The sequence below is a fragment of the Leopardus geoffroyi genome, chromosome B4 (assembly GCF_018350155.1).
Source record: "Leopardus geoffroyi isolate Oge1 chromosome B4, O.geoffroyi_Oge1_pat1.0, whole genome shotgun sequence".
Taxonomy (NCBI): domain Eukaryota; kingdom Metazoa; phylum Chordata; class Mammalia; order Carnivora; family Felidae; genus Leopardus; species Leopardus geoffroyi.
Window position 1 is genome coordinate 82,442,323 of NC_059341.1, and position 23,307 is coordinate 82,465,629.

Consider the following 23,307-nt stretch of genomic DNA (forward strand, 5'->3'; position numbering starts at 1 on the left):
ATGTTTATATACATCAGAAACTCCATTAGATAATGTTATAATTTTTGCTTTCAACAATCAATTTTATGAAAGGAATTATGTACAACTGGTGTTTTTGTCTTAAATTTTCAGTAGAAATCTACAATTAAGTCACCTGAGCCTGGAGTTCTCTTTGTCAGATGATTTAACTATATGTTTGTTTACTTCAATAGATACAGGGCTATCTAGGTTAGATATTTCATCTTGAATTAGCTTTGGTAAATTGTACCTTTCAAAGAATTCATTCATTTAAGTTATCAAATCTACTCTGCAGATGTTTTCAAAATATTTCATTGTTATCTTAACAGCTTTATAACATGTAATGTTATCATTGCTCTCATTCCTGATAAATCTTATCTTTTCCTTTTTTTTCACGACAGTTGTATGAATGTTATTTATCCTTTCTAAAAATCAGCTCTTGATTCCTTTAAACTTCACTCTTGCTTTTTGTTTTCTGTTTCATTGATTTCTGTCTTGTTTTCTGTTTAGACACTTCCTCTTTGACGTTTCAGTTTTACACGTAGATTGCTTAAAACATCAAAGGTAGCAATGAGAAATCACACAGCAATAACAACATTCATCCTGTTGGGGCTTACAGAGGACCCACAGCTGCAAGTTCTCCTTTTTATCTTCTTATTTCTCACCTATGTGCTGAGCATGACTGGAAATCTGACCATTATCATTCTTACATTCATGGATTTTCATCTTAAAACACCTATGTATGTTTTTCTTCGAAATTTCTCCATTTTAGAAATCTTATTCACAACGGTATGTATTCCCAGATTCTTGTACAGCTTATCAACTGGAGATAAAACGATTACTTATAATGCTTGTGTTAGTCAAGTATTTTTTATTGGGGTTTTGGGGGCCACAGAATTTTTTCTCCTGGCAGCCATGTCCTATGACCGCTATGTGGCCATCTGCAAACCCCTTCATTACATGACCATCATGAACAACAAATTATGTACCATCTTTGTCTTCTGTTGCTGGATCTCTGGGTTGATGATCATCGTCACACCACTCAGTATGGGCCTCCAGCTGGAATTCTGTGACTCCAATGCCATTGACCATTTTGGCTGCGACCCATTTCCTCTTTTTAAGATTTCATGCTCAGATACGTGGCTTATAGAACAGACAGTTATAATCTGTGCAGTATTGATATTCATTATTACACTGATTGGCGTCATTCTTTCCTACATATATATCATCAGGACAATTCTAAGATTCCCTTCTGCTTCCCAAAGGAAAAAAGCTTTCTCCACTTGTTCATCTCACATGATTGTTATTTCCATCACATATGGCAGCTGTATTTTCATCTATATCAAGCCTTCAGCCAAAGAACAGGTGGGCATCAATAAAGGGGTATCCGTGCTTACTACATCTGTTGCTCCTTTGTTGAACCCTTTCATTTATACTTTGAGGAACAAGCAAGTGAAACAAGCTTTCAATGACACAATAAAAAAAATTGCATTTACCTTACAAGTAAGAGCACATTGAATTTGAAAAATTAATGAAAACAATGATTTGTTCCTTAGCATTTTTTTCTGGAAGTCCTAACTAGTTCAGTCAGGTGGACTTACTTCTTCAATTGAAGGAACATGAGATTTTGTTTCCAAGAAATAAAATCTTCTTCCATTTCTAAGCTTTTCTAATATTATTCAAAAAGAGATTGATTCTATGAAATGTGAAATATAGTGTCTATGAGTCCTGAGAAATCTTTGGATCAATAGCTTTTCTAAACTCCTTCAATTTGCATATGTAAATATGCCAAAGGAAACATTTGAAATATAAAAAAAAATGTTTCATCTATGTTTTAAGGTATTAAGATAAACTCTAAAATAAAAGAACTCAAAATGGGCCTATCAAGTAAAATTAAAACATATTGCCACCAAAGTAAGAAAATAAATGCTAGGAATCTGGAAACAAATATGATATACTAAAGACATAAGCAAGCTAGAATATTTAGATTTTCATCAAGAAAGAGGAGAAAAGTTTAGACCACAACTGCTTGACAACAACATGCAAGCACTCATACCCACATGCACACACACACACACAAAATAAAACAAGATGAAAAAGAAGACTTTTGCTTCCAGCTCTGTCAGAGTAACTAATTTGAGCCCATGTTCTCTGCTTTAAATCATCATGAAACTGAATCAATTTTATGAAGAAATTTGACAAGAAACTCAAAACTATATCTTTTTAGAAAGAGAGAATTCAATAAGCGTATCCACAATCAACACTAGCTTAGTCTACAGTGTAACACAGAGACTAACCTCAACATGATAGTCTCTCTGAATTGAGTTGGCAAAGATCAAATCAGCTGAAGTGGTTACTATCCTCAGGTCAAGACTACACTGAGCTGGAATTGGGCAGAAGTTCCCCATTTATGCCTTGGCTGAGGAACAAGTGTAGTCCATGTTTGCACATGAGTAATAAGGCTGAGAGTTCAACAAAGATACTAGAGGCTGAGTAGTCTGTGGGCTTGGAGTCTGGGCCCAGAGAAAGTGAAAAGACCTTGTTAATATCTCTTCAAACCACAGACTTCTAGCTGAACACCAGGAAAGTCACTTAGGAGTACCTCGGCAGTAAGGGCCACAGTTTAGAGCAAGAATGAGAAAAATAAGAGCTGAGGGTAAAATCTATCCACCACTGGGTCTAGTAAATAAACCTTTATTGAAACATGTCCACCCCCACTCATCTGCATGTTATCTATGGCTGCTCTTAATGGCAGATTTGAGTAGCTTAACAGAGACCTCATGGCCCCAAAAGCCAAAAATATTTACTATCTAGCCTTTTACAGAAAAAGTTTGCCCACCTCTGGTGTAGAATTTACTTTTCTATTTTTTGTATCATTTGGGAAGAAATAATGAGAGACAATGTAGCTACATTGTCTTCATCTACCCAGATGTCTCTAGAAGGTAGCTTTTAAACTTGTTGGCCAGCCAGGAAAATCGAATTCGTCCATCCCTCTACAATTTCCCTCTTTGTCCATGACTGTACTTGAAAGGATGAAAATGTGAAGAAGCCTGTGCATTCTGTCCACCTGTATCTCACACTAACAACTCAAGTTAGAACTCAAGTTAGAACTCAATGTTTTATAACAAATGGGGAATTCACTTATTTGCCACTTAATAGAAAATTTTGTTCAGCCCACCAATTCCTATAAATCTTAAACCTCACCTCAACTTCCCCTGAAAAAAAAATCCTTATTCACAACTCCCCAAGTTCTATATGTGCAATTGAAAATCAAGCCACAGTGTTGGAGAAGAAGCCAGAGGCACCATAAGAATGTCCTGAAGGAAACAGACGGAGCAGTAAGGAACTGAAAGCAGTTTCATTCCCAGGACGGAAGGCCACCAGGACTGTTTGTTCTCTCCAGAAGGACATCATACATAGTAGTATAAAGAAACAAGTTACTGATACAACAGCTCGGATTAATCTCCAGGGAATTCTGCCAAGTGAAAAAGCCAATCCCAACAGTCATGTACTCTATTAACGTGCTTATATAACACCAAAATTACAGAAATGGAGAACAAATTAGTGCATGCCAGTGATGGAATGGGTATGGAAAATGGAGGTTTCAATGACTACAAAAGAGCAAAATGAGGGACACTGTGATAATGAAACTTTTTTATACTTAGATTGTGTGATTGCCAATGTCCTGATGTGTCTCATAAGATGTGACCATTGCAAGAAACCGGAAAGAACATGCAGGATTTATTCTGTGTTATTATAAGTGCATGTGAATCTATAATTATATCAAAGTAAACTTTTAATTAAAAAAAGAAAAAATCCACCATACCAAAATCAAGGAGGAAAACATAATATATACTTGAATGATCATAGAAGCACTATTTATAACAAATTCGTACATCCAATCGCCTTAGAAGTCAGGCATTTACTTTGTTTTAATATTACTGTTGTGTTTCTTTATATATTTAATGCTATGATATGCTACTATGTATCTTAGGAAATGGTCCCACTACTACATGTATTTTTGTATGTGTCCAAGTTCATTAGAAGATTCATTACCAGCTCTAATATAGTAATCACAAAGGGCACTTTTGTTTATTTTTCACTTGATTCTTATGCACCCATAGCATATTGAACAAATATAATAGAAGTCACTGATAGTTTAAAAATTATAGGTACCCTATCTCCATGTTCAGAAAAGATCAGGCCATCAAATCTTCCATAATCCATTTTTGGTATTCCTTTCCCTCTGTGTCAGTTTTACTTCCCTGTAACCTACTAAATGTAAAAAGTTATTTCCTAACTTTGCAATGGGAAACAATTTCCAGTGACAGTACCTGAATAAAACATTTTTAAGATCTCTGCATTCTTAGGGCTTTTGCTAACGTAGTTTTCTGAAAACACATAGTCACTGTATGTATACACCTCTACTAAAAATCTTTCATTGTAACTTTTACTTGTACTCAGGTCCCAAGGTCATTTTGGGTGAAACTTTCAACAGAAGCTATGAATTACTGTCAGAAAACTAAGTATTACACTTTAAGTTTTAATAACTACTTTGAAAATTTTCAGGAAGAAAAAAATGATTAAATGTTGCTAGGTTGGAGTAGCGTTCATTTGGGGGCATATTTTGTGCTTGTCCTTTAATTTTTGTGTAGAAATTTGGAAATTTCATGAGGTGAATTCACAGTACTTTTAAGCTATTTCCAAATGGCACTTGACCTATAAGTAAGTTACATTATGAGCAAAGCTGGCTTTGCCTATTAGTAAATATAAGATTACCAGCATTAGCTTTCTTCCCACCTCCTTATCGCCAAACAATATGAAGAAAGAAAAAATCAAAACCTATTAGCCTACACTTCTATTTAAAGGTTTTAACACAAGGACAACTCAAGACAACCATTATGAGATGAGAAAGAAGGTTAAAGATTTACAGGGAAGATTTTTGAAATGGCTCAAAGTTCACTTATTTACTGAAAAGTTTTTGCCACTCAAATTCTCACAAAGTACGAGTAAACTGATCCGTGTTAATCATGGGATAGAATGAAGGGGTTGCAAGCCTGGAGCCATGGTTTAGTAGCTATTGGTTGGTAGATTTGGATTGAGCAGAGGAATGGGGAAGAACACTTTAGAATAAAATCTTGCCGGAGTGAATGAAAATTCTTCAGTCCTTCAGTATATATCACAACAGCTGATAAAAATAAAAGGTCAAAAATCTTATCTTTTACCAAAAAATGCAAAATTGGAATGATAAACAACAAATTACTCATCACTCTGGGCATCATATTTGCCTGTATTTCCTCCTAATAATTATTGTGAATCCTTGGATGTTGAGCAGATTCAGGAGATTGCCAAATAGTTGATGGATGGAATAGAGAGATAATCCTATCCTACAACACAAATTAGCCTTTATATGATTCCTTGAGTGGCTCAGCAATAAATTCTAGGGTGTAATTATCCTAACATGCAGTCTTTTCCCTTAGTCAAGTCCAATACCCCCTTTTGTGATCAAGCCAATAAATCCCAGGGCTATAGGATGAGTTATTGTCTTCATAAAGAAAAATCTACAGTCCCGGGACCACTGATTGAACATTGGAAACATCTGAATAGCTACTAATACAAATGAGTTAGCAATAGCTAAGGAAAGCTGTGTATCAGTTATTATCCCACTTTGTGTATGTTAGAGTCCCCAACATCTGGCTTCCTTTCTTCTCTAAAGAAACACTAAGCAGTCAAAAATGGCATTAGCAAAAATAAAGCAGGACATACAATTTAGTAAGCTTGTTGTTTATTTTTATTCTGCATCTGGGTTAGCACGAAAAAATGAAACCCCCAAATAAATATGGTAAAGGAAGATTAAAAAGCATGATCCCCAGTGAAGTTCCCTGTCTCAGGCCAAACAACCAAAGTGAAAAAAAGTTACAGAAAGGGTTTGACTGAAAATACAAGGGGCTTACTTGGCCTAATTCAAAATTATGTCAAGCTTAAATTATCTCACTATCCAAATTAATCTTACTGCCTTTGGAGGCAAGTTTTCACCAGAAACCAGTAAAGGGGTTTGCTGAGTAATCATGAAAGATGAAGTGGCAGTATTACTCACTCAGAATAGAAAAAAAAAAAAAAAAAGATGGATGGATGGATACAGACAACCATACTTAAAAGCCAAAGAGTTGTACACAACAGACCCCCAAGTCAAATTATTCAAAATGTAAAGACTGTCTTTGATTCATAACTATCAATCCACTCATTTCTTAATAATAGCATGTAATTAATATTATCTTCCTTCACTGAATCTCATTAAATTTCTTAAAATGTAATGGATATAAAATATGATTTTTAAGAGCATGGGCATACTGGTTGTAAAAACCTAGAGAACAGATGCTATAGGTAGTATGGCTGGAGAAGGATAGGAAAATGGGATAACCAAGAAATAGAAAAGTGATTATCGGCAACATGATGGAATTTTTATCATGCGCTGGTGTGATCAATTATGCTCATCTTTATGATTAATCGTCTTTCTGTGGTAAATATATTTTCTTAGAATTCTACTTACCTGTATGAGGAGAGGAAAATAGGACACCGAAATTAGTAATCTTAGAGATGCTTAAAGTTTAGGTAATCAAAGTACAGACATGAAAAAGAGAAAATATAGTCATAAATCTCTGCTATTACAGTGAACCTTATTGTTGTGAATCAGGCAGTGAATGAGAGATTGAGATGGTGGCATTGAAGTGGAGACTGTAACTGGTAGACTGGATGGAGCTTAGATAATAAAAAAAAAATAATGTGCTTATGATTTTTGCCTCAGTGACACTAAAACTAAAGTAACATTAAATTTCAATTTGAGGCAAGCTATCTGAAAGTATGCAATTTCTGTGATGATACTTTTAGCCTGGATCCAACATTTCTTCCTGGATGAGAATCAAAATAATCTACATGTGCAAAGATTCCTAGGATATGTTGTGAAGTATCAATACTTGTTGAAAAGTTTCAAGATCCAAGAGAAAGTGTCCAAAGCAAAGAGATGACTTTTAACTGGAAGAATCTCTTCTGGATCACTTTAAGTAAGAAAACAGAAAAACAGAAAAAATGTGTCCAACTCAAATAATGGTGAGAGAAGGCAAATTCTAGATAAGGTGATGATCCAAATTATGAAAACATCACTACCATCTCAGTATCTGCATTTCAAATGTGAATAAATTTGAGGATTGAGGAACAACACTTATATATGCCATCAGGTTTAAATTCTAATAGTAATTACAGTACTACAAAGACCACACTGGGTTAGGGCAGTGTCCACAAGTATGAAAACTGTCCTGGAGAAGTTAAAAAGAGACTGAAGGATACCCATTCCATTAGGTGAAGTGGGGACCTGAGGCAGAAATATTCTTCTGTTTTTTGCCCAAGTGTACCAATCAGGTAAGTCAATCAGATGAAGTAAAATAATGAAAGGTGAAGAAAAAGCAAAAAGGTTGCCTTAGAGTGTTCATTTAATCTAGCTCACTCTTCCTAGAAAGAAAAAACAACGAAAGAAGTGGAAGAATGCTGTGCTTCATATGTAATTCAATAGCAAGGGTTATTAAGCAAATCTCTTTTTGCTAATTGCAACAAAGGGCCAAAATTATACTGACAATGTACATGATTAAGTGAAAGAAGTAAAAAAAAAATCACATATCATCTGGCATGCCTTTATGTTTCACCCATTATTCATTACCATGTGATATTGAGAGACCCCTCTCTCATCAATTTCAATTTCTCAAATTGTCCTTGCAGATTGGAGAGAAGTCAGAAGTTAGTAATGAGAAACTATACAGCATGCTGAAACCAATTCATCCTTTTGGGATTGACTGATAATTCAGAGATGAAGGTTCTTTTTATTTTTCTACTTATCACAAACATGTTGAGAATAATAGGGAATTGGACTATCATCATGCTTTCATTTATTGATTCTCATTTTAAAATTACCCATGGGGGAGGGGAAGGAAAAAAAAAAAAGAGGTTAGAGTGGGAGAGAGCCAAAGCATAGGAGACTGTTAAAAACTGAGAACAAACTAAGGGTTGATGGGGGGTGGGAGGGAGGGGAGGGGAGGTGATGGGTATTGAGGAGGGCACCTTTTGGGATGAGCACTGGGTGTTGTATGGAAACCAATTTGACAATAAATTTCATATATTGAAAAAAATAAATAAACAAAAAAAAATAAAATAAAATTCCCATGTATTTTATCTCAGAAATTTCTCATTCTTAGAAGTCTCACTCACAAGTGTTTATCTTCCCAGATTCCTTTATAGCATATCCACTGGTGATAATACCACTACTTACAATGCTTGTGCTACTCAAATATATTTGTCATAATTTTTGGAGCAATACAATTTTTTCTCCCAGTTGCCATGTCACATATCATTTTGTGGTTAATGTATACCCCTGCATTATGTGACCATCATGAGCCAAAGGGTCTGTACTATCCTTATCCTTGGCTGTTGGCTGACTGATTTATTGTTGTGTTTACTCGATGTTGTGTGGGCTTTCAGGTAGAATTTTGTGACTCCACTGTCATTGATCATTTTGGCTCTGATGCATCCTCTCTCCTAAAAACTTCATGTTAAGATACACAGTACATAGAGAAAATGATCATTACCTGTGCTTCACTAACATTAATCATGGCCCTCATTTCTGTGGTGCAGCTTTATATTTACATCATCCAGACTATCTTCAGGTTTCCTTCTCCTCAACAGAAAAAACAAAAAAAAACTTTTCCATCTGCTCTTCCTACATAATTGCAATTTCTATCACCAGTGGCGGCTCTATCTTCATCTAGATTGTTTTCAGCAAAAGAAGGAGTGACCATTAATAAAGGAGTATCAGTACTCATTAATTCTGTGGTCCCTTTTATTTATATCCTGAGAAACAAGCAAGTGAAGCAAGGTTTCAAGAATTCAATCAAAAGAATGAAATCCCTATCAAAGTAAGAATAAAGACACTCAGAAATACTTCCTCTTAATAGTCTAGTCAACTTGGCTGCATCCAAAATTTGTCAGTGTAGGCTTCTTTCAAAAAACTTTTAACGTTCATTGTGAAATCTACCCTCATATCATTACCTTCCCTTTTATTGTATGAAAGACAATAAATATGTGCCTTTCCTCATTAAAGTAATATAATGAGTTTTTGGCAACTGAGTTGTAAGAGTCCCCTACATATTTTGGAGATTAACCCTTTATCAGATACTAGGTTTGCAAGTATTTTCTCCCATTCCATAGATTTTTTTAATGACAATTTTCTTCTTTTTTTGTGTTTAGAAAAGTACCATTGAGATTTTGATAGGGATTCCAGGGACTTTGTAGATCACTACAGATCACTGTCCATTCACAGTATGGAAATTTTAACATTATTAAGACTTCCAGTCCATGAACATAAGATATCTTTCCATTTATTTGTACTTTCCTTAATGTCCTTCATCAAATGTCATATCATTTTCAGTGTATTAGTTTTCACTTGTTTATCATTGTATATTTCCTCTGGTTCCCACCAACAGGTAATATGAATGTGAATGAAATACATGTACATTTGAGGCATCATTTTTTAAATTTATTTATTTTTTTGAGAGAGAGATATAGCACAAGTGGGAGGGAGACAAGAGAATCTGAAGCAGACTCCAGGCTCTGAGCTGTCAGCACAGAGCCCAGCACAGGGCTCGAACTCATGAACCACAAGACCATGACCTGAGCCACAGTCAGACACCCAACCAACTGAGCCACTCAGGCACTCCTAGGCATCATTATTTTTAAGTTGATAATTATGACTAGCAACATGTCTTCCAAGAACAAGCTAGAAATGATCTCTTTCAGTAAATTTTCCTTGATCAGTCACGCACTACTCTGATCTTCATTTCCTATTTCCTCTAGTAGTCATGTATTATAGAATTATATCTGAATGAAGTTACTTAAAATAGGTGATATTGATCTGTATTGCTGGAGATAATTTCATTCTTTTTATGGTATACATTTTATTTCATCCCTCTTTTTTCACATGGACTACATGCAAGTGTTAATAAAATAAAATTTTAAATAAAATTATAAACAGTATGACATAAGTCTCTTCCTCACCATTTTCCCCTGCTATTCAGTCTGCCATAGAGCCATTCACTATGTGTCCTTTTATATGTCCTTCCATAGACATTTTATACATATACAAAAATGTTAGCATCTTTCATCCAAACTCCAAACTCCATTCTTTTTCAAATGCCCAAGTTTGGGGCAGTTGGGCAGCTCAGTCAATTAACTGTCCAACTTCGGCCTAGGTCATGATCTCACGATTCATGGGTTCAAGCCCTGCATCAGGTTCTCTCCCTCTCCCCCTCTCTCTGTCAAAAATAAATAAACATCAAACGTCCAAATTTTAAGAGCACAATACAAAATAAACAAGTAAGTAAGTAAATAAAAAACAGGGAATGATGGCTCAAAGACCAAACTAAATCTGCAACAAATGACCCTAAGGAAACATGCTGAAATACCCAACAATTCAAAATAACAGTGTTGAGATGCTGAATAAGAATACAGACAACTAAATGAAATCAGGAAAAGGATTCATGAACAACAGTGAAAATATCAACAAAAAGACAGAAACTATAAAAAGAGCCAAACAGAAATTTTGGACCTGAATAATATAACAACTGAATTTTAAAAAAATTATCTAGGGAGGTTAAATAGTAATCTTATTCAAGCAGAAGAATGAATCAGTGAACTTGGAGATACAGACTTCAAGCTACAGAATGAATAAATCACAGGGATAAAAGGCACAGTATAGGGAATATAGTGAATGGCATTATAATAGCATTATATGGTGACAGATGGTAGCTACACTTGTGGTGAGCATAGCACAATATATAGACTTGTTGAATGACTACGTTGTACACTTGAAATTAATGTAACATTGTGTGTCAATATGCTGCAATAAAAAATTTTTGAGTCAGGGAGCAGAAAAAGAAAATAGAATGAAGAAAAGTGAAGAGAGCCCAAAGGATTTATGAGACACCATCAGGTGGACAAATACATACATTATGAGAGTCCCGGAAGGAGAAGAGAGGTGAAAGGGCAGAGAGCAAATCTGAAGAAATAAGGGCTGAAAACTTTCCAAATCTGAAAAAAAGAAATGGGCACACAAATTTTAGAAGCTTGAAGAAGTCTACATAAGATACTCAAAGAGACCCACCCTGACAGACATTATAAACAAACTGTCAAAAGTTAAAGATAAAGACAGAATCTAGAGAGCAGCAAGAGCAAAATATTGTCAGACACAAGGGGGCTCCTATCAGATTATCGAGGCATTTCTCAGCAGAAACTTTGCAGGCCAGAAGGGAGTGGGACTATATATTCAAAATTGTGAAAGAAAAAACTGGCAACAGTGATATTATATTCAGCAAAAGTGTCCTTTGAAAAATCAAACAGAAATTAAGACTTTCCAAATGAGCATAACATAAGAAAAATCATTACCACTTGATCTTCCCTACAAAAAAATACTACAGGGAATCCTCCAAGTTGAAATTTTAAAGGTCTCTGGTAAAGGTAATATACAGGGATACCTTGGAGATATTGTGGATTCAGTTCCAGACCACTGTATAAAGCAAGTACCATAATAAAGTGAGTCAGATGAATTTTTGGTTTCCCAGTGTACATAAGAGTTATGTTTACATTATTCTCTGGTCTATTAAGTGTGCAATAGCATTAGGTCCAAAAAACACTGTATATGCCTTAATTTAAAAATACTTTATTGCTAAAAAATGCTAACAATCATCACTGCTCCCAGAGAGTCATAATCTTTTTGCTGATAGAGGGTCTTACCTCAGTGTTGATGGCAGCTGACTGATCAGGGTGGCGGTTGTTGAAGGTTGGGGTGACTGTTGCAATTTCTTAAAGTAGAACGACAATAAAGTTTGCCACATCAATTGACTTTTTTCCTTTCATAATTTATAGCATGTGATGTTATTTGATAGCACTTTTCACCCATAACTTCTTTCAAAATCAGAGTCGATACTCTCAAAATCCGCCATTGCTTTATCACCTGAGTTTATGTAATATTCTAAATCCTTTGTTCTCATTTCAACTATCCTTACAGCATCATCCTTAGGAGTAGCTTCCATCTCAAAAACCACTTTTGGGGTATCTGGGTGGCTCAGTTGGTTAAGCCTCCAGCTCTTGGTTTTGGCTCAGGTCACGATCTCACAGTTCGTGAGTTCGAACCATGCGCTGTGCTGTCAGTGTGGAACCTGCTTGGGATTCTCTCTCTCTCCCTCTCACTCTCTCTGCCCCTCCCCTGCTTGCTCTCTCTCTCTCTCTCTCTCTCTCTCTCTCTCAAGTAAACAAACAAACAAACACTTTCTTTGCTCATCCATAAGAAGCAACTCTATGTCTAGTTAAGTTTTATCATCGGATTGCAGCAACTATGTAACATCTTCAGGTTCCACTTCTAATTATAGTTCTCTTGTTATTTCCACCACATCCACAGTTATTTCCTCTACTGAAGGCTCATACCCCTCAAGACAATCAACATCTATTAAAACTTCTGTTCATGTTGATATCTTGACCTTTTACCATGAAGCACAAATGTTCTTAATGGCATCTAGAATGGTGAATCCTTTCCAGAAGGTTTTCAATTTGGCAAGATCCATCAGAAGAATCATTCTCTATGGCAGCCCAAGCTTCATGAGATGTATTTCTTAAAGACTTGAAAGTTAAAACTACTCCCTGATTGGGCTGCAAAATGGATATTGCGTTAGCAGGCATGAAAACAGTATTAATCTCACTGGAAATGTCCATTAGAGTTCTTGGGTGACCAGATACACTGTCAATGAGCAGTAATATTTTAAAAGAAACCTTTTTTTTCTGAGTACTAGGTTTCAACAATATGTTCAAAATATTCAGTAAAACATATTGCAAATCCACGTGCTCTCATCCAGGCTTTATTGTACCATTTATAGAGTACACGCAGAGTACATTTAGCATAATTCTTAAGGGCCTTAGGATTTTCAGAAAGGTCAGTGATCATTGCCTTTGACTTTAAGTTACCACCTTCATTAGCCCCTAATAAAAGAGTCAACCTGTCCTTTAAAGCTTTGAACCCAGACATTGGCTTTTCCTTTCTAGTTTTGAAAATCCTAGACATCATCTTCTTTCAATATGAGGCTGTTTCATCTACATTGAAAATCTGATGTTTAGTGTAGCCACCTTCATTAATTATCTTAGCTAGACCTTCTTGATAACTTGCTGAAGCTTCCACATCAGTAGTTGCTGCTTCACCCTGCACTTTTATGTTATAGAGATGGCTTCCTTTCCTAAACTTCATGAACTAACCTCTGCTAGGGTCAAACTTTTTCTTTGCAGCTTCCTCACCTCTTTCAGCCATCAGAGAATTGAAGACAGTTAGGATCTTACTCTGAATTAGGCCTTAGACTAAAAGTGACAAAGACTAGAAAAGATTACAGAAAATCTCCAGAAAGAATGGCAAAACAAGTAATAAAATGCCAACAAATGTATTATCAATAATTACTTTGAATGTAAACGGATTAAATGCTCCAATAAAAAGACATAGCATGTCAAAATACAGGAAGCCCCATCTAGGTGCTCCCTACAAGACTCATTTTAGACCTAAAGATACCTGCAAATTGAAAGAGAGGGAGCAGGGAAACACTTATCATGCAAACGTAGGTCAAAAGAAAGTCCAAATAGCAATACTTATATCAGACAAACTAGACTTTAATTTTTTTTTAACATTTTTATTTATTTATTTTTTTTGAGAGAGAGAGAGAGACAGAGAACAAGCATGGGAGGGGCAGAGAGAGAGGGAGACACAGAATCTGAAGCAGGCTCTAGACTCTGAGCTGTCAGCACAGAGCCCGACGCAGGGCACAAACCCATGAACCATGAGATCATAACCTCAGCCAAAGTCGGTCGCTTAACTGACTGAACCACCCAGGCACCCCCAGACAAACTAGACTTTAAAACAAAGACTGTAAAAAGAGACAAAGAAGGGCATTATATAATCATACAGGAAACAATCCAACAAGAAGACATAACAATAGTAAATATTTATGCATCCAACATGGAGCACTCAAATATATAAGCAAACAAAAAGGAAGTAATTGATAATAACACAGTAATAGTAAAGGACTTTAATATTCCACTTACATCAGTGGACATTTCATCTAAGCAGGAAATCAACAAGGAAGCAATGGCTTTGAATGACACACTAAACCAGATGGACTTATAAAATGCTAAAAATTTGGCACTCTAATGAAGGCACAGTTACAACTTGGTATAAATATATATTTGTTGGTAAGCGTGATATTGTGGGGCAGGTCACTTCTGTTTGTTCCGGTTTCTATGACTACTCATGAATTAATTCAAAACATATGTATTGAGAACCTATGATATGATCGATATTGCTATGAGTACTAAGATCAAAAAGAATAAACAGGTACTGACCCATTTCTACTGATGTGTGTATTACATTCAGAACATTCCATTCTAAATTCTAAAACATTCCATTCCATTCCATTCTAAAATTCCATTCCATTCTATTCTAAAACAGCAAAATACTTTCTTTTAAGTGCACATGGAACATTCTCCAGAAGAGTTCACACATTAGGTCACAAAACAGGCCTCAACAAATACAAATATATTGAAATCATACCACGTAACTTTTCTGACCATAATGCTATGAATCTGGAAGTTAACCACAAGAAAAGATTTGGAAAAACCACAAATACACTGGAGGGTAAAGAACTGCTACTAAACAATGAATTGGTCAACCAAGAAAACAAAGAAATAACTTAAAAATACAAGGAAACAAAAAAAACACAACAGTCCACAACAGTTTTGGGAACACCAAACACGGTCCTAAGAGGGAAGTCTATAGCAATACATGCCTACCTCAGGAAGGAAGAAAATCTCAATTAACAACCTAACTTTACACCTAAAGGAGCTAGAAGAACAACAACAAAGTTGAAATCCAGCAGAAGAAAGGAAATAATAAAAATTAGAGCAGAAATAAATGATCTCGAACACACACACACACACACACACACACACACACACACACCAACAGAACAGATCAATGCAACCAGGAGCTGGTTCTTTGAAAAAATGAATAAAATTGATAAACCTCTAGCCAGATTCATCAAAAAAGAAAAGAGAAAGGATCCAAATAAAGCCACATGTGAGAGAGGAGAAATAACAACCAACACCACAGAAATGCAAACAATTATAACAGAATATAATGTAAAAATCACACATCAACAAATTGGAAAACCTGGAAGAAACGTACAAATTCTTCAAAACATATAAACTACCAAAACTGAAACAAGAAGAAACAGAAAACTTGAGCACACTGGTAACCAACAAAGAAATTGAATCAGTAATCAAAAAACTCCCAACCAATAAAAGTCCAGGGCCGCATGTCTTCACAGGCAAATTCTACCAAACATTTAAAGAAGAATTAATACCTATTCTTCTCAAACTCTTCCAAAAATAGAAATAGAAGGAAAACTTCCTAAAACGCATTCTATGAGGCCAGTATTACCCTGATCCTAAAACCAAATAGAGTCCACATAAAAAGAGAACTACAAGCCAATATCCTTGATGAACACAGATGCAAAAATAAGACAAAAAAATAGAGAGAAAGGCAAACCATAAGAGCCTCTTAATTATAGAGAACAAACTGAAAGTTGCTGGAAGGAAGGTAGGTGGGGATATGGGCTAAATGGGTAATGGGCATTAAAGAGGGCACTTGTGATGAGCACTGCGTGTTATATGTAAGTGATGAATCACTAAATTCTACTCCGGAAACCAATACTACACTATATGTTAACTAACTTGAATCTAAATTAATTAATTGACTAAAATGATTTGATGATTTCCTGTCTTACATTTAATTAATTAAAAAGAAAAAAGATAACATATCTAAATACTTGATACAGGGAAAATGTTAGAAGGTAAGTTTTCAATTATAGGTTTAGAGTGGCCTTACTAATATATTTATTTGGTACTTTGACTTGAAGTCAATTCCAAAATGTTCGACGTAGGCCCAGAAAGATATTCAAAGGAACTGGCAATGGGAAAGTATAACTGGGAAGGTGGACTGTTCTGCCTTAAAGAGAGCTGATTTCTATCTTAAGGGGTATAAGCATATGCTTTGTTAACCAGAGGCTTAATGTTAAGTCGATTGGTTAAAAGAAAATCTTAGAAATATAGTGAATATGGTGAATATTAGGAAGAAATATATACTCCCTACTCTTCATAATTATCTTCATGTGGAGATGCATTAAGAATAATTCTCAAAAACTTAAAAAATACATGATTCATACAATTATTCAACAAACACTTGCAAAATATTTTATTCAACTAGTTAAACCAGTAAGATAGTAACTTTGTTTAAAAGGAGAACTTAAAGAGCGCCTGGGTGGCTCAGTCAGTTAAGCGTCCGACTTAAGCTCAGGTTATGATCTCACAGTTTGTGAGTTGTCACCCCTGCTTCAGATTCTGTATCTCCCTCTCTGCCCCTCCCCTGCTTGTACTCTCTCTCCCCCTCAAAATAAATAAACATTAAAAAATATTTTAAAGGAATAAACACTATAATCAAGACTACTGTTCAGTATCTACTAGATACTGAACAGATTAATATCCTATAGTGCCATAAAACTGCAATCTTTGGAATATCTTTTCCACTGAACAGAAATCTATAGTCAATGTGTCATTTCAAGGTATGTGGACTTTAAGCAAAGAGTAAATAACAAAGTATATTTTCCTGAATAATTAAATAATTTTTAGATGAGTCTATAAAATGACATTGCAAAAACAGGCATTTTCCTGCTTTATTTCTAAAGTTTGAAGATTTTTTTCAATAATTCATGTGTGCAATTCTCTTGGCCTGTCTCGTACCTATCCTTGCCTGTTGTTGACAAGACTTATCTGACAAGTAGATCTTGAACAAGGATCTGGGTATGCTAGATCTATCCTATTCCCTTTCCTCTTTTAAGTTGTCTTTTCTACAACTAGATTTCAGACTGCTTGAAGTCATTCAATAAGTTACCCACGCTGGTTGATGGGACAGATTTGGATCTAGCAATACCTGATAGATATGACTAAACAGTGATTTCTTATTGGAATGTCCAAAGTCATATTTTTAACATCTCTATCTGTAACAAAACTGATACTTTAATAACCATTTAATTGCCTACTTTCTCTAATTGACTCAGAAATCAACCAAAATAAGGATGGGATTCCCTTACGATCCCAACAGTGGCAAGGGACCCATACACTTTTGTGAATATTATGTGGCATTACACATTGGAAGCAAAGTGTGACAATACACTTCAAAATTATAATTTTGTTTCATGTTTATTCATTTTTGAGAGACAGCGAGTGAGTCAGGGAGGGGCAGAGAGAGAGGGAGACACAGAATCTGCAGCAGGCTCCAGGCTCTGAGCTATCAGCACAGAGCTCAATGCAAGGCTCGAACCCACAAACCGTGAGATCATGACCTGAGCCAAAGCTGGACACTTAACCAACTGAGTCACCCAGGTGCCTCTCAAAATTCTAAAATATAAGTGGCCTTTGCCTCAGAAATTCCTCTTCTGATAATAATGCTGGTAATTAAAGAAATAGATGATATTTATATACAATAAGATTCTTATTTTTTTTAAATAAGATTTTTAACATATAACTTTATAATAGTTAAATATGGGAAGCTTTTTCAAATAAAGGTTTGTCCATAAAGAGTATATTGTGAAGCAAATCTATATTTTTACCATGCAAAAGTATTTACGATAAATTGAGAAATTGATTATATATATACTACTTTCAAGTATATTTATACATTTTTCCGCTTAAAGTACAGACCTAAAGCAATTTTGTTGTCTTTTGTTAACATTTTGTTATCTATGAGTTGAAGAGTAGCCAGAAATACTGTTTCATCAGAAAAGTATTGTTTTGCACTCAGAATGTACCTAATAAAATTGTTTCACCTTATTGTCTCCAAGGACATGATTCCCACTGCTGCCTCTATTAGGTATTTTGCCAAAATTCAGCATATATTATAATCATGAGTCATATTTGAACCTTGGTTACCTAGGACCCTTTATTTACCCACATAGAGAGCTCCTGCACATCCGTATGAGTCTGAGATAATAAAACATCTATGTTACTTCACTGTGTAAAAGTCTATTTTTGCCCAGAGAAATCAGAAATCATCCATCAAAATCTTCTAAAAATCACCTTAGATTTCTCATCATTTAAAATAAATGACTTTTTTTTCAGGTTTGCTATATAAGAAATTTTTTCCTAGGTTTAACGTGGAATAGAATATTTTCTTTTGGTCTTTTTTTTTTAATGTTTTTATTTATTTTTAAGAGAGAATACGTGGGGGACAGGCAAAAAGAAGTGGACAGAGAATCTGAAGTGGGCTCTGTGCTGACAATAGCAAGCCCCATGTGGGGCTTGAACTCACCAACCTTAAGATCATGACCTGAGCCAAAGTAGGACGCTCAACCGACTGAGTCACCCAGGTGTCACTAAAGTGGAATAGAATTTTTAACAAGAGTTTCTGGGCAACTCAGAGAACACTACCTGCAGTAAAACACTGTCTGTGAATGTGTATGTCTCCATGAGAGGGGCATTTGTGCACATATTTGACTCCACTTATGCTTTCAGTTTCATCTTTGGAACCATCAGGATCATAGAGTCATCTAAAGTCATGATTACCTTCCACAAGAGTAAGTATATTCTTATTTGGTAATTTCAGTTTTTCTTCAATTAACATTCTAGCTCCTTGGTCTCTGCAAAAACATCAGACTTGTCTATTGAAATATGAGATGGAAATAAATTAATTTGGATATCTCTGAAAAAAACCAAATAGTTATTTATAATGTTGTAAGTAGTTATTTGTAATATTATTTTATTTTAGAAAAATTTAATTTTAAGGGATTGAACTCACTGGAAATATTTAATACACACATCAGTAGAGATGAGTCAGTACCTTTTCACTCATTTTGGCCTTAGTGCTTATAACAGTATCAATCATACCATAGGTTCTCAGTACATGTTTTTAATTAATTCACGAGTAGTCATAAAAACAGTAGGAACAAACAGAAGTGACCTGACCCACAACATCACACTTACCAACAAATATATATTATACCAAGTTGTAATTGTGCCTTCATCACAGTGCCAAATTATTAGCAATGTTGTCTATAGTGATCAATGAGCTAATTATAAATACAAATATTCCAGGGTGCCTGGGTGGCTCTGTCGGTTAAGCATCCAACTTCGGCTCAGATCATGATCTCACAGTTCATGGGTTTGAGCCCCGCATTGGGCTCTGTGCTGGCAGCTCAGAGCCTGGAGCCTGTTTCGGATTCTCTGTCTCCCTCTCTCTCTGCTCCTCCCCCACTCATGCTCTGTCTCTCAAAAATAAACAAACATTGAAAGAAAAAAAATTTCCAAATACAAATATTCTTTGAACTACACTAAATTGAAAATACACCTAAATTAAAGTGGTTTACCAGAACACTCACTTAATATTCCAAGATCACAGAAAATAAATTGGTGATTAGAATGAAAGGAGAGTTTGGGAATCTGGGACAATGCTCTGAGTTAGCATGCCACAGTGAAGCACTGAGAGCTTTAAGAATGTTCTCAGTTTGGTTCAAAAGGGTCAATTCCTATATGATTCTGTCTAAAAGGGTACTTGATTATCAGTTATTTCTCCCCCTGAGCATGATTAGTGATCCTTTTCTGCAGAGATGCATATAATTCAAGGTAATTTCCTATCTGTAGGAGTCTGATGCTGTTATTTGTTATGTCTTAATAGAAATACCATGCTTCAATTCACCAGACCTTAGAAAAGCACACCTCTAGGTTTCTCATTGGGTACAGATTGCTGGAATAAGTAAAAACATTCATCAACAAATTTTACCTAGGAAATCCTTTTCGTCCTTGGAATAGAGGGAAAACAAAAGATATAGATTCTATTTACAAAATAACTGCTCATTTAATTAATTACCTAATGATAGTTGAGAAAGAAATGTGAAATACCTGTTACCTCGTGTCCAAAATTGCAGCCTCTCTGAACTCTGCTCTTAGTATTCCTTTACAGAACATTGAACAGGTTATCAGAGGCACCAAAATTCACAAGCTTTATAAAGAATTCAGAAAAGAAAACACAATAGTTGTAATGCCATTGATTAGTGCGCTCACACATTCGCATAAGTATTAGAGGAAGTTATGGAACAAAAAAAAGAGAAGGAGGAAGAAAATGAAGGAGAGAAAAGAGGTAGTGGCTTTAACTTATTATCTGCCAGGAACTCTGCATGAATTATCTCAATCAGTATGCACAATAATTCCATGAAAGTAGGTATTATGGAGGAAACTAAAGCTATAAAGGAAAGGAGAAGGGGGAACAGCATACTCTTATTTCAAAGACAGTGTATAAAGCACAGGAAGCAAACTTCCTCTTACTAGACATTAGCCCACAGGAAGACAATAGAATCAGTCACACCTGCATAATGTTACAGGCAGTCTCAAAAAAATCAGTTAATTTTTACCCCAATCAGGTTAATGATCTTATATATAAAATCATTTTAAAACCTGCTCAGTTTAAAGAAAATACCTTGTTTTTGTTGTTTAAGGCAAATATGACATTCTTTATTTCTACAAACTTTTAAAGAACACTTACTATGCCCCTGGAGATAAGTTTGCTGCTGGAGACACAATAATGTCCAAAACAAAATTTGTCTACCCTATTTGACAAGTTAGTCATAAGACTTATCATAAGAATAGTCATAGACTACAAGGAAAAGCTACTTCTACTTAAAGGGTTATAGATAGATTCCTAGTGAAATTTATACCTAAGCCAAAAATTGAAAGAGGGATAGGAAGGTTAGAGACTGCAAGTATAGAGATCACTAAAGAGAAAAGGATCAGCATATGGAAATTTCCACAGATAATTTTAAGCATGGCCTTTTATGGGAACTGCTAGTAAATAAGTGAAGCAAATTGAATCAGGAAATGTGAAACCAGCAGCCTGACTCTATAGACCGTACTCTTTATCACTATGATATACTATCCTTTTTTTTTTTTCATTAAAGTATAATTAGCAGTGCTATGTTGCCTTCAGTTTTACAATATAATGATTCCACAATTCTATACATTTCTCAGTGCCCATCAAGGTAACTGTACTCTTAATCCCTTTTACCTACTTCACCCAGGCCTCACCCACCTTCCCTCTGGCAATCACCAGTTTGGTCTCTGTATTTAAGACGTTTTTTGTTACTTTTTTCTTTGTTTATTCACTTGTTGTTTCTTAAATTCCACATATGAGTGAAATCATATGGTAATTTGTTTTCCTGTGACTGACTTATTTCACTTAACATCATACCCTGTAGGTACATCCATGTTGCTGCAAATGTCAAGATTTCATTTTTATGCCTGAGTAATATTCCATTGTATATCATAGAGGTATATACATACTATGGGGAGTAAGACAGCATCCAGTAAAAGGGCACTAGAAGAATAGAAGAAATTAGGTAAATTGTATTAATACTGGAAATATTAGAAAGATCTCCATATGCTCACTGAGAAGCTTAAATTTTATGATGAAGGTAAAAGGGAGTGATAGAAAGGATTAAAATTATGGCTTAAGTAATTTTAATTATTTGAGGTAGCAAAAATTCTACTTGCAAACTCTGAAAAAAATAAAAATTCATTTTTTTAATTCAACTTAATATCAGTGTCTTCCCTCCCTACCTAACTCCACCACCTCATTCTAGTGAATCATTAACATATATCTGTGCTGTCGCCCTCAACCCAGCTTCATCCTAATTCTGGTACATCTGTGCACTTTGAGTGTATTAAGAGGTAAAGAAATGTCAGTATCCATCAGAGTTGACATTATCAAAATATCCATCATCTCTTCATATCCTCAAATACCTATTCTGTGCTTTTCGGCTGTGGGATCTCTTGTCCCTCTTCCCATAGAACTCTTACGGTTCAGTGGTTCTCTGTATAAGCCTTAAGACACTTTTATATCTCTACAGCAAATTGCAATACAGGAAAATTTATGAAGGACTGAACGTTCTTTTTTAGTTTCCTGCCACTATTAAGCATAGGAACACCCTTCTTCTAATTCTACACCATCTTGAGACTGGGAATACTATGTGACTTTCTAAAGCCCTTATAGCCTGTGTTCAAGGAGCAACTAATTATTTCCTATTATTTTCCTCCTGAGAGCTCTTCAAGGAAAAAAACCCTGCAGAAGTCTATCTCATTTTCTTTCCTTCTGTTATTCTGGCTCCATATCAGTGGAAGATAGCAGAGAGCCCCAAACATAGAGATCTCATTCAGAACCATCAAATTCTCTAACCTATCCCCTAACTCTTTTATCCCCTGCTAAACAAATTTCCTAAATTCTCTAAGTATGAGAAGCCTTGTCCTTACTCATTACTCATGGAATAAAATCTTTATTGCATGAAAAGATTCCATTAATGTAAATGCTTGATGCATTTGAAACTCAAAATCCCTAAATATGTTCCTTCTTCTACTCTTCATAGTTCTTACCTAAAGCCAAAATAAATTAACTTTCATATAATTGAGAGACAGATCAAGAGTTTTAAGGAAATATCTAGTATAGGGTTAATGTCAGTTAATAATCTTTCAGAAACATTTTTCTACAACACATGAGGGAGAATTAATCATACTTGGGATTTTTAAAAAATGATTCTGATTATATTGATTTTAAATTTTGAATGCAAAGATAAATGTTAAGTATATATTAATATGCTTTTGCAATGTTTCAATGAGATAAAAACACCCAGAGTAAAATTAGTATTGTGAGTGAAAGAATAAAAGAAACAAATTCCGAAGATAGCCAAAATGGCAAGACCTAATGATAAACTGAAAATGGGAGTAAAGAAAAAAGGAACAATAAAGATTGTCCTTGGATGAGACTTAGGATTGACAGGGAAGGAAATGCAATAGTGAGAGGCACATTTAAAACCTTGAAATGTGCACATCCACAGACTCTCAATAAGACACAATAAAGTAACAAAATAAGAATGCTCAATATAGTTAATAGTAATGACTGTTTGCCATATTCCAAATGCAGTTATAGATATTTTATCTATAGTATCTAAATTTATCAGTATAACCCTAAGATGTAAATATTATTTTTACCTGAATTTTGCACATGAAAAAAAAAGCACAAGATAAAGACGTTAAGCAAATCACTCAAGGATACTAAAAAAGGAAAAAGAAAAAGTCTAAATTCAA

The 23,307-nt window shown here is 35.0% G+C and overlaps 1 protein-coding gene and 1 pseudogene across 1 annotated transcript; both read left to right on the forward strand.

Moving 5' to 3' along the window:
• Positions 1–567: 567 nt before the first annotated feature.
• LOC123591847 (olfactory receptor 6C2-like) lies at positions 568–1,515 on the forward strand. The gene has a single exon (XM_045466490.1). The coding sequence runs from the start codon at positions 568–570 to the stop codon at positions 1,513–1,515; it is 948 nt and encodes a 315-aa protein (XP_045322446.1).
• Positions 1,516–7,792: 6,277 nt separating this feature from the next.
• On the forward strand, positions 7,793–8,961 carry LOC123592219 (annotated as a pseudogene).
• The last annotated feature ends 14,346 nt before the right edge of the window (positions 8,962–23,307 follow it).